Genomic DNA, 11,560 nt, shown 5'->3' on the forward strand with positions numbered 1-11,560 from the left:
TCAGCAGAGATAGACCCGCCCTCCGTGGCCTCGACATACTGTTCAGAGGACAGCAAAAGAGACAGTCAAAGTCTGGATAACTTTCCCACCTCATTCACCCCCCAAAAGAATAGCTTTAGACATCCAGGTTCCTAAGGCTGGAATTGATCTTCAAAGCTGTCTTTAGCAGTGGGACCTGCATGGACAGAAGCCATGGAGATGCTGGTTAGGGTTGCCAGACGCATGACTGGAACCCCTGGGAGATTTTGGGAGGAGGGGCATGGGGAAAGGTCATCATCAACACATCAACATCATTTCCGGCTAAAACCTGGAAGTGATGTCACTGATGTTCTACGATTTTGCAGATATTGGCAAAATCCTGAAGTGGTGATGTCACTACTGGGTTTTAGCCAGAAGTAACATCAGTGACGTCCCTCCAACCCTCCCCCCCAATTTTCTACCACTGCTCATATGAGCTATGGTGAGGAACAAGGGTGCGTCGCCTGGGGTTTGCCTGCCAAAAGCAGCAAACGGCACCCCTACATAAGGCAAGGAATTGGGCAAGATTGAGAAGAAAAGCTGGCTAGCTCCAGCCCCACACTGCTTTTTAAGAAGCCATAGCAAAGGTTTCGAGACATGGTTCTTTTATTCATGGCTGTTTCACTTGCCATCACCCCTCTGATGACTTTGGGTTTTTGTGTTGATTATGCATGCCGTTTCCTACCATCAGAGGTCTCCTCTCTCTCCCCCTATGTTTCCGTGTTTTGCCAGCGTTTTCAAATTCGAGATAAAACAGGTCTCTGAAAACACAGTCAAAATGCGGGGAAATGCAGGGGGAGAGCGAGGCAACCTCTGACAGTCATAAACAGCACTCATAATCCAAACAAAGACCTGAATCTGTCAGAGGGGTGATGGTGATTGAAACAGCCATGCATAAAAGACCAAGGTTTGGGTCAGATTCACAATTAGAGCCGTCACGCCATCCGGAAGGAGAGTTCGGGGTTTCGTGCTCACCCAACAGGCTGCTCCAGAAAGCAGCAAAGGTGGCTGACCCCGTGACGGCCCCGCAAGCAGCTGGGTTCTTGCGCCTGGTGTGGACAGAGAAGCCGCCTGGCCCAGTTGCCTCCGTCTCCACCACGTGGTAGTCTGGAAGGCTGCAACACAGAACCGCAATCGGTTTGACTGAAGGAAAAACAGCACCGGATCAGCAGCTTGGGCCGACACCCCCACCTACCGGGCAGGAAGGTGTGCGACTCACGCGGGGTCGGCTACGAGGCACCCTTTCACACCGTCAAAGCCCAGACTGGAGGCAGCCATACAGGCTGCTGCCATGGTGTTGACGTTGTTTGGGGCTAGGGGGCAGAGTCCTCGAACGGGGCCATCATACAGCACTGTGCGCTCCTGTCGCGCATGCCGCGCAAGCTCTCCTAGATGCCCACCCAGGCGGAAGCTGTCAGGGTGTTTCACCATGGTGACTGTCAATGCCTAGAATAGGGAAAACAGGGAGTCAGAAAACTCACAGAGCTTAAGACTTCCATCCCTGCCATTCAGATGGGGAATGGCCCAGGGCCTGTGTTTTATTGCACACATTCCTCAGTCAAGCAACTTGTAAATTGATAATACTTTAGAAAGAATAACAACAATGATAATAACACATGCAACCCATCCAAGAGCCAGTGTGGTGTAGCAGACTCTAATCTGGAGCGGCAGACTCTAATCTGGAGCGGCAGACTCTAATCTGGAGAACCTGGTTTGATTCCCCACTCCTATGCATGAGCGGTGGACTCTGACCTGGTGAATTGGGTTTGATTCCGTACTCCTCCACATGGAGACTGGTGGGTGACCTTAAGCTAGTCACAGTCCTCTCAGAACTCTCTCAGCCCCACCTACTTCACAAGGTGCCTGTTGTGGGGGGGAGGCAATTGTAACCCGCTTTGAGACTCCTTACAGTAGAGAAAAGCGGGTTTTAAAAACCAATTTTTCTTCTTCTTCAAGAGCAGTCAGCCTTTGAAGAAGGGGTCTGATTTGAATGTGGGAAACTCAGATTCAAATTGCATGGCTGATTCTTGGATTATTTTTTGGGGAAGAAGAGTTGGTTTTATTTGGCGAGTCTGACTTGCTCTACCACTTAAGGCAGAATCAAACCGGCTTACAATCGCCTTCCCTTCCCCTCCCCACAACAGACAAACTTTTGAGGTAGGTAGGGCTGAGAGAGCTCTAAGAGAGCTGTCACTAGCCCAAGGTCACCCAGCTGGCTTCATGTGGAGGAGTGAGGAAACCAATCTGGTTCACCAGATCAGCATCCACCGCTCATGCAGCGGAGTGGGGAATCGAACCCAGCTCTCCAGATCAGAGTCCATCGCTCCAAACCACCGCTCTTAACCACTACACCATGCTGGCTCTGAAGCTCACACAAACTGAGCCTATACAAATTGAATCTGGCCCCACTGAAATACTATACTGCTGTGTGGATGGCCCTTGTTATTGGGGTAAGGAAGATAATTCAGACAGAGGGGGACACACGACATATCGTTCTTCTCTCCCTTGTTCCCAACCACTAGCAAGGCCAACCATCACCTCCTTTCCTACCATCCCTTCCACTCTCCATCCCTCATCCCTCTCTGGGACCTCACCTGAAGCATCCCTCCTTCGTCCATCCTCTGGATGTCTTGCCCACCCCAGAGAGCTCCGCTGGGGATATAGAGGGTGTGCCCAGATTGCTGTGCAACTGCGCGCAATTTCAGCTCTGTCTCTAAACCTGCCAAGGCTGTTGGAGACCCTACCTAATGGGCAAAGACATGTTGTCAGTGGCTGACGGTGGAAGCCCGAGGGAGCACTGCTGCAGCCAGAAGCACACGCTGTCCTCTCCCTTGATATTGATTTAGTGCCAAATAATTGCATTAGATGTACAGGACAAGATGTGGAGAGGTGAGTAGAGACAGTTGAGAAACGCCAGGAGGACAAGCAAGCAAGAACACATGATGAAGCTACCTTATACTGAATCAAGACCCATGGGCCCCTTATGCATGGGAACTTTCACTCACATTCACCCCTGGACTGACTCGGTTGTTCCTTGCAGTTATGCATGAGTTTTCCATCCATTAGATATAACCTTGCGCCCAGCCCCCCGAATCCCAGGTCTTCCCGTTCTTGTAAGAACCTGATTCTTCGATTTCCCTTGAGATCAGCCCGGGTGAAATCACCATGCATAAGCCAAAGCGCAGGACAGGGGAGCTGGGCGGGGGTGTGTGTGACATTTTTCTCTCGGTAAGCACTACAGCGAATGACAAAGCAGCGTTCAAGGGGCGGGGAATCAAATGCTTCTTGCTTTTTTTCTACCACATGGAGTTCTATTTTCTGAGCAGACACTGTCACATAAAAATGGGTTTTAAAACAACCATTGGGTTTCTTCCCCCCCCACCCCGTTCCTTTTAAAGAGCTCCATTGGTTATTAAAACGGCACTTGGGTTTCCGCCAGGGGGAGAGGGGAACTCGAGGTTTTTTTCAGAGTAAGCACTACAGCCAATGACAAAGCAGCGTTTCAAGGGGTGGGGACTCAAATGCTTCTTGATTTGAGCTTGGTTGCTTTGCTGGTGCATAGCTATTTTTGGATTCGCAACAGAAAAGTGTGGGTCAAGCATGGGTCGAACTCCCATGTGTAAACAACCATGGTCTCTCAATGTCAGTCTTGCCTGCTCGGTTTGGCAGCAGCTCTCCAGGGTCTAAGGCAGAAGTCTTTCGCATCACCTATTACATGATCTTTTTCATGAGAAATTATGTGGATTGAACCTGGGATCCTCCACCACTGAGCCACAGTCATTGCCCAAACAGGTGGTTGAACACTAAGCTGCCTCATAATGAATGAGTCCATCAAGGTCAGTACTGTCAGAATGGCGGGGATTGAACCTGGGACCTTCTGCATGCCATGCAGATGCTCTGATGCTCTTCCGCCAAGCCAAATCCCCTTCCCGAAAGCCCAATTCACCTTCCCCATCTGATTATGCAGGAGGCTGATTGGCTGGTGGGGATCCCAAAGCCACCCCTCCTGCCCCTTGCCCAGAGTAATGTGGCTTAAAAACACAGAATACACATGTTCATGGACAGATGTTTACATGGTGCCTAGGAAGGGTTAAAAAAAACCCTTTTGGAAGTATGAGAAAAGGGATGAAAATCCATGCCAGACAGGAAGACAGATGTGTATGTCAGAAGAGGAGTGAAGGTGGGAATAAACTGAAACTGACCCAAATCCAAAAAGGCCCATAACCTCCTCCTGGAAGGTATATTTGTTTTAATTCACTTGGAACCCTCACCATGAAATCTGCAGTTCTGAGAAAGGACTCCCCATAGGCCTGGGCAATGCAGGGATGAGCCACTTCAACAATGATATCAGCATGGCTTGGGAGAGAGCAAACGTGGGAAAAGACGGGATTAGCCATTACATTAACAGTGGCCTAGATGAGGATGACAACCAACAAGGGTACAAGAATGTAGTGATGAACCTTGGGCTTAAGGCAGGCAATCATTCTATGAAAGCAGCCCCCCAAAAATTCTGCATAAATTGGGGGAAAATTATAGTTATGCAAGTTATTTATTTATTTATCTCATTTATAATCCGCCCTCCCTAGCCAAGACTGGGCTCAGGGTGACTCACATAAAATAGATTATAAGATAAAAACATGTTAAACAAATTAAAACCAGAGTTAAAAACCAGCCCATACAGACACTAACGTAACATCCAAAAGGTGCCGCTAATGTAGGGTTGCCAGGTCCCTCTTCGCCACCGGTGGGAAGTTTTAGGGGCGGAGCCTGAGGAGGAGGGGGTTTGGGGAGGGGAGGGACTTCAATGCCATAGAGTCCATTTGCCACAGCGGCAATTTTCTCCAGGTGAACTGATCTCTATCAGCTGGAGATCAGTTGTAATAGCAGATCTCCAGCTAGTACCAGGAGGTGGGCAACCCTACGCTAATGTGAAATTCGACCACAGCAAAAACCTGTTGCATTCCACATCCCCCACAAATAAGGTGATTCCGGGGGGGAGAGGGTAAGCAGGGTAGGGAGGCCAGCATTGATGGAAACCAACCGTAGCTGGCCTTAACCATAGGCCTGGTGGAATAGCTCTGTCTTGCAGGCCCTGTGGAAATCCCTGAGGACCCTGGTCTCACCTGAGAGGCTATTCCACCAGACATGGGCTAGGGCGGTGAAAGCCCTGGCCCTGGTCAAGGCCAGACGGACACTCTTTGGGCCAGGGACCACCAGCAAATTTGTATCCAAAGATTTTAATGCTTAATTCCAGGAGAGGTGGTCCCGCAAGTTGGTCCTGAATAGGCTTCTCAGTTTTCCAGGCCCAGTGGGAAATTTCCCGTCCCCAGCCCATGTCTCCAGCCTTGAGAAATAGAGAAGCAGGAGAAAAAATGGCTTCCATTGGGATGTTCTAGGAATTTCCCCTAACACCTATGGTCTTTAACCATAGAGATTAATGGAAATTTCTGGGTCTCACCTAGAAGTGAAAATCTACCCTCCCCAAGCACAGCCCCCCCATATCTCCCAGAATTTCCCTAGGCAGTGTTGGGAACCCTAACCTTGAAGTGTGCGCATTGGGAACACAGAGTGGGTTGGATTTCCACATGTGCAACAGGTATTTTTTGTGATACAATTTCAGACACGAATGATATAAAATCATGCAAATTGCTTGTTTTACATCCCAATGCTCCAGACACCACATTGTTATTTTGTTAAAGATTGCCGCAGCCATCACACTGCGGCTTGCGCAAGTGAAACCACGCTAAGTGTGTTTTCCTTTCTGCATCACTGGATCCAACCCATTGTTTATTTGTAGCAATTACAAGTGTACATTGGGACACGCCTGCCCGTAGGTCTCTGGCATGCCATTCTGCCCATCCTGGCCATGCCAAAAGAGCCCTTGGCCAGGTCTGCCAGCTCACCGCTCCAAGAAATCGGTCAGCTTCCCCAACCGCAGCTCCGCTGGCACCATCCCCTTCAATTTGTCGGCATCCCGGTTCCAAACAAAGGCCAGCTCCAAGCCATGTCGAAGGCCGTCATCCCGGAGTCGTTGCACAAGATACTGACCTGGGTACAGAAATGCATCACAGATGAGAACATAAGAACATAAGAAAAGGCATGCCGGATCAGACCAAGGCCCATCAAGTCCAGCAGTCTGTTCACACAGTGACCAACCAGGTGCCTTTAGGAAGCCCACAGACAAGACGACTGACTGCAGCAGCATTATCCTGCCTGTGTTTCACAGCACCTAATATATTCAGCATGCTCCTCTGATCCTGGAGAGAATAGGCATGCATCATGACTAGTATCCATTTTTACTAGCAGCCATGAATACTCCTCTCTTGCATGAACATGTCCACTCTCCTCTTAAAGCCCTCCAAGCTGGCAGCCATCACCACAACCTGGGGCAGGGAGTTCCACAACTGAACTACACATTGTGTAAAGAAATATTTCCTTTTATCAGTTTTGAATCTCTCACCCTCCAGCTTCAACAGATGACCCCATGTTCTAGTATTATGAGAGAGGGAGAAAAGCTTCTCCCTGTCCACTCTCTCCAAACCGTGCATAATTTTAGAGACCTCTGTCCTGTCTCCCTTAACCGCCTTCTTTCCAGGCTAAACAGCCCTAAGTGTTTTAACTGCTCCTCATAGGGCAGTTGCTCTTCTGGACCTTTCTCTTTTTCTAATAGTCCTACAGAGACATGAAGGTGATCTAAGGAATCCTGGCACATTTACCTGGCGTTCTCATACTGTATCCACAGCTTTGGTTACTCAAATGTAAGAAAAATTAAAGGCTTTTCTCAAGAGGCGGTGGCATCTTTTATCTTTGGGTGGCATCTTTCGGAACCCCTGACAGAAAGGCTGCCAACTCCAGCTTGGGGGGTTCCTGGAGATTTGGGGATGGAGCGTAGGAAAGGCAGAGTTTGGGGAGGGGAGTGAAATCAACAAGTGAAATCAAGAAGCAGCAACAGCAGCAGCAGCAGCAGAAGAGTTGGTTTTTATATGCCGCCTTTTCTACCACTTAAGGGTAGCTTACAACCACCTAAGGGAAGCTTACAATCACCTTCCCTTCTCCTCCCCACAACAGATACCCTGTGAGATAGGTGAGGCTGAGAGAGCTCTAAGAGAGCTGCGACTAGCCCAAGGTCACCCAGCTGGCTTCATGTGTAGGAGTGGGGAAACAAACGCGGTTCACCAGATCAGCCTCCGCCGCTCATGTGGAGGAGTGGGGGAATCAAACCCAGTTCTCCAGATTAGAGTCCGCCGCTCCGAACCACCACTCTTCACCACTACACCACAAGGATGTGATGCCATACAGTCCACCCGTCGAAACTGCCATTTCCTCCAGAGGAACTGTTCCTGGTGGTCCGAAGATCAGTCGTAATTGCAGGAGAACTCCATGCCCCGCCTGAAGGCTGGCCACCCTACCTGGGGAAGGAGCCAACGCAAGCACATAGTTGGAAACAAAACAATAGACCAGATGCGGAGCCGGTTTTCATTCCACAAGGTGTTATTAGACATGCCAGAGAGTAGAGAATTGTTCCATTGGTCCTCAGTACTTATCAAAGGGGCAGTTAGAGGTACAAAGGCGCAAATCAAAGAATCAGGGCGACTTGGCACGCTGCCTCCAGATCAAATACTCTGGTCTTAGAACAGGTGTGTGTGTTTTGGGGAAGATTCCTCTAGCAAGCCCTCAGGGAAAGTCCCCATCATGGATTTCAGTCTCCCTTCTAGTACTGTTAAAGAGAATGGCCCAGTGAGAACTACCAACTGACTGCCGTCACGGCGCCATCACCCTCACAAGCTCCCTGAGTGCGGCGCGCGCAGCAGCTGGACAGGCAGCCGCGCCCGTGCCATGGTGGTGGCCCCTCTGCCCATGCCCAGAGCAGCTGTCCCCCCTTGCCCCCCATAGGGGACAGGCCGTGGCTCAGTGGTAGAGCATCTGCTTGGCATGCAGAAGGTCCCAGGTTCAATCCCTAGCATCTCTAGTTAAAGGGACTAGGCAAGTAGGTGAGGTGAAAGACCTCTGCCTGAGACCCTGGAGAGCCGCTGCCAGTCTGAGTGGGCAATACTGACTTTGATGGACAAAGGGTCTGATTGAGTGTAAGTCAGCTTCATGTGTTCATGTGAGATCCGGCCTTGCTGCTGCGGATGTGTGAACGGCAGAGTTTTTCATCTGAGCTCCAGAACTCGGATTAATTTCAGGCAATCTTTCATTCCTCGCAATGAGAGAAACAAAGCCTACTTGAGAAACAACTGTTAGGCATTCTCAACCAATTAACCACTCTATTATGATGTACATAATGAGCAATGCGTTCTGTGTTTCGCATAAATGATGACTGAAGGCATCGAGGCACGTACACTGACTTCCTTGTCGTTCCTGAACTTGTCTATTGCTAAATCTCACCAGAAGATTAGCTCTGCGTAACCCAAGAGCAAAATTAATGATCTTCCCAACTTCCAAGAGCCATATGGCAAACAAAGCTAGGAGGCCTTTTCTAGCTTGTTCGCAGCGGTTAAAGCCAAGAAGTTCCTAGAAGCAATCTCTGACCCCCTCAGAAGAAAGGGTAAGGGCCAGGAAGTGACAGATAGAAATTCAACTTGAAAGAGAAGGAAGGAGAAAAGCCTCTCTTTCAGGTGTGTCCCATCATTTATATCCCTCAACGAGTACCCAGTTCATTTTAAGTCACACTATAACCCCCTATCTAATCAAGTAAGAAATATCTCATAATACTTGAATGCGGGGTCATCTGCTAAAGCTGGAGGGTGAGAGATTCAAAACACACGTGTGTGTGTGTGTGTTAAGTGCTGTCAAGTCGCTTCCGACTCATGGCAACCCCATGAATGAAAGTCCTCCAATATGTCCTATCTTTGACAGCCTTGCTCAGATCTTGCAAATTGAGGGCTGCGGCTTCCTTTATTGAGTCAGTCCATCTCTTGTTGGGTCTTCCTCTTTTCCTGCTGCGCTCAACTTTTCCTAGCATGACTGTCAAAACACATAAAAGGAAGTATTTCTTCACACAATGCATAGTTAAATTGTGGAACTCCCTGCCCCAACAAGGCTGCCACCTTGGAAGGCTTTAAGAGGGGAGTGGACATATTCATGGAGGAGAGGGGTATTCATGGCTACTAGTTAAAATGGATACTGTTCATGATGCATACCTATTCTCTCCAGGTTCAGATGAGCATGCCTATTATATTAGGTGCTGTGGAACACAGGCAGGACAATGCTGCTGCAGTTTGTCTTGTTTGTGGGCTTCTGCGAGACACCTGGCTGGCCACTGTGTGAACAGACTGCTGGACTTGATGGGCCTTGGTCTGACCCAGCATGGTTTTTCTTATGTTCTTATGTTCTTATATCTCCTTATTAAGATGGACTGTTTTGGACGCTACCAATTCAAATCGGGGACTATCCATGGATTCATGCCATCCCACGACATTATAGCAACCTCCTCATCCCTCTCGCAGTTCGCAAGGCAAATGCATGATCTACAACAGTTCCACTGGTTGGAAATCCCCCCTTCATCCAGTCCCAAAACATCTCATCTTCTTATTTAGGGAATCGTTCCACTAACTCTTGAAAATCCCCCTCTTTGTCACATAACCCCACTTGATCTCAATCAGTAGGTGGCTCACTCAAACGGCCTTTCCTGTTTATCACTCTGATGAGCTTGAGATAGCTTAGGGACTTTCCAGCACACTTTCCCATCCGTCAGCCGAAATGGTTATTTTTACCAGCTGCGTCAGCCGTCACGCTGAAGCATGGAGAGAAGGCAAAATGGCAAAGGAAAAGAGCCACCTGTTATAAATAAAATCCCAACATATAGTACTCTTGAAAACTGTGTATTTATGAAGGTAAAGGACCCATGGCACAGAGTGGTAAGCTGCAGTACTGCAGTCAAAAGCTCTTCTCACGACCTGAGTTCGATCCCAATGGAAGTCGGGTTCAGGTAACCGGCTCAAGGTTGACTCAGCCTTCCATCCTTCCAAGTGCCCGGCTTGGTGGGGGTAAAGGGAAGATGACTGGGGAAGGCACTGGCAAACCACCCTGTAAAAACAAAGTCTGCCTAGTAAACATCGGGATGTGACATCATCCCATGGGTCAGGAATGACCTGGTGCTTGCACAGGGGACTACCTTTACCTTTAAAGGACCAAACAAAATACAACAGAGGATGTAGTACCACCAAGTTAGTGCACTGGTAAAAAGGTAAAGGTAGCCCCCTGTCCAAGCACCAGGTCATTACTGACCCATGGGGTGATGTCACATCCCGATGTTTACTAGGGTGGTTTACAGACTATGTTTACAGGGTGGTTTGCCGTTGCCTTCCCCAATTGTGTACACTTTACCCCCAGCAAGCTGGGTACTCATTTTACCAACCTCGGAAGGATGGAAGGCTGGGTCAACCTTGAGCCAGCTACCTGAAACTGACTTCTGTTGGGATCAAACTCAGGTCGTGAGCAGAGCTTGGACTGCAGTACTGCAGCTTACCACTCTGCATCCTGGGGCACTGGATAGATCCTTAATTACTGGATGAAAGTAGCATCGTAACAAGTGCTCCGGAAGCTATGACTTTCCCCCCCAAATGGGAGATTCTAAGATATTCTTCAAGGCATATTTAAACAAGAATGGTCCTTTTGATTGAAGAGATATCCTTGTTGGCATGGAACATTTACCAATCCTACCCACATATACTCTGTAAAGAATTGCTTGGTTTACTGATGAAGCTAGGGAGTTGGACGAACACATGAAATTGCCTTATGCTGAGTCAGACCACTGATGTGTCAGGGCCTGTATTGTCTACTCTGACTGGCAGCTGCTCTCCAAGGTCTCCTATCAAGCTCTTTCCCATCACCTACTACCTTATTCTTTTAACTGCATGTGCTGAAGATTGAACCTGGGACCCTCTGGAAGCCAAGCAGATCTACCGCTGAGCCACAGATAGGGTTGCCAGCTCCGGGTTGGGAAACACCTGTGGTTTTTTGGGGGTAGAGTATGAGGAGGGCAGAGTTTGAGGAGGGGAGGGACTTCAATGAGGTATAATGCCACAGAATCCACCTTCCAACGTGGCCATTTTCTCCAGGTGAACTGATCTCTGTCGCCTGGAGATCAGTTGTAATAGCAGGAGATCTCCAGCCACAACCTGGAGGTTGACAACCCTAGCCACAGATGACATAAGAGTGGCAAGTCCCATCTTAGAAGTGTGATGGCCAGGAAATGCCACTTACCTAAATGTCCGTAGCCCACAATACCAACTCGCCTCCTGCATTGGTCCCCAGACATTCTGCCTGCCGTAGATCCTAGTATGACGAGAAAAACAGATAATATACGTAAGCAATATTTTCACCATAGAGGAGAATGGGTCTGACATTTCAATTGTCTCAATTGTTTCAAATTGTATGGGTAGGGTTGCCAGCTTCTAGGTGGTTATCAAAAATATGTAAGCACGTGGGCTCATTCAATAACATCAACACCTTCCAGTGTATTCAGTTTTATATTTTTCTTAAACAGAATAAATTGCAACAAATATTCTATTGCCTATCTAACTTAACTATATGGTAA

At 48.6% G+C, this 11,560-nt stretch overlaps 1 protein-coding gene across 1 annotated transcript; it reads right to left on the reverse strand.

The window, feature by feature from the left end:
- On the reverse strand, positions 1-11,281 carry ASPDH (aspartate dehydrogenase domain containing). The gene is made up of 7 exons (XM_056864812.1): positions 11,227-11,281; positions 5,922-6,066; positions 4,290-4,374; positions 2,613-2,762; positions 1,238-1,464; positions 994-1,133; positions 1-38 (listed from the first exon to the last, which is right to left on the reverse strand). The coding sequence occupies exons 1-7, from the start codon at positions 11,279-11,281 to the stop codon at positions 1-3; spliced, it is 840 nt and encodes a 279-aa protein (XP_056720790.1).
- Positions 11,282-11,560: the final 279 nt, after the last annotated feature.

Source organism: Euleptes europaea, chromosome 18 (assembly GCF_029931775.1).
Source record: "Euleptes europaea isolate rEulEur1 chromosome 18, rEulEur1.hap1, whole genome shotgun sequence".
NCBI lineage: Eukaryota > Metazoa > Chordata > Lepidosauria > Squamata > Sphaerodactylidae > Euleptes > Euleptes europaea.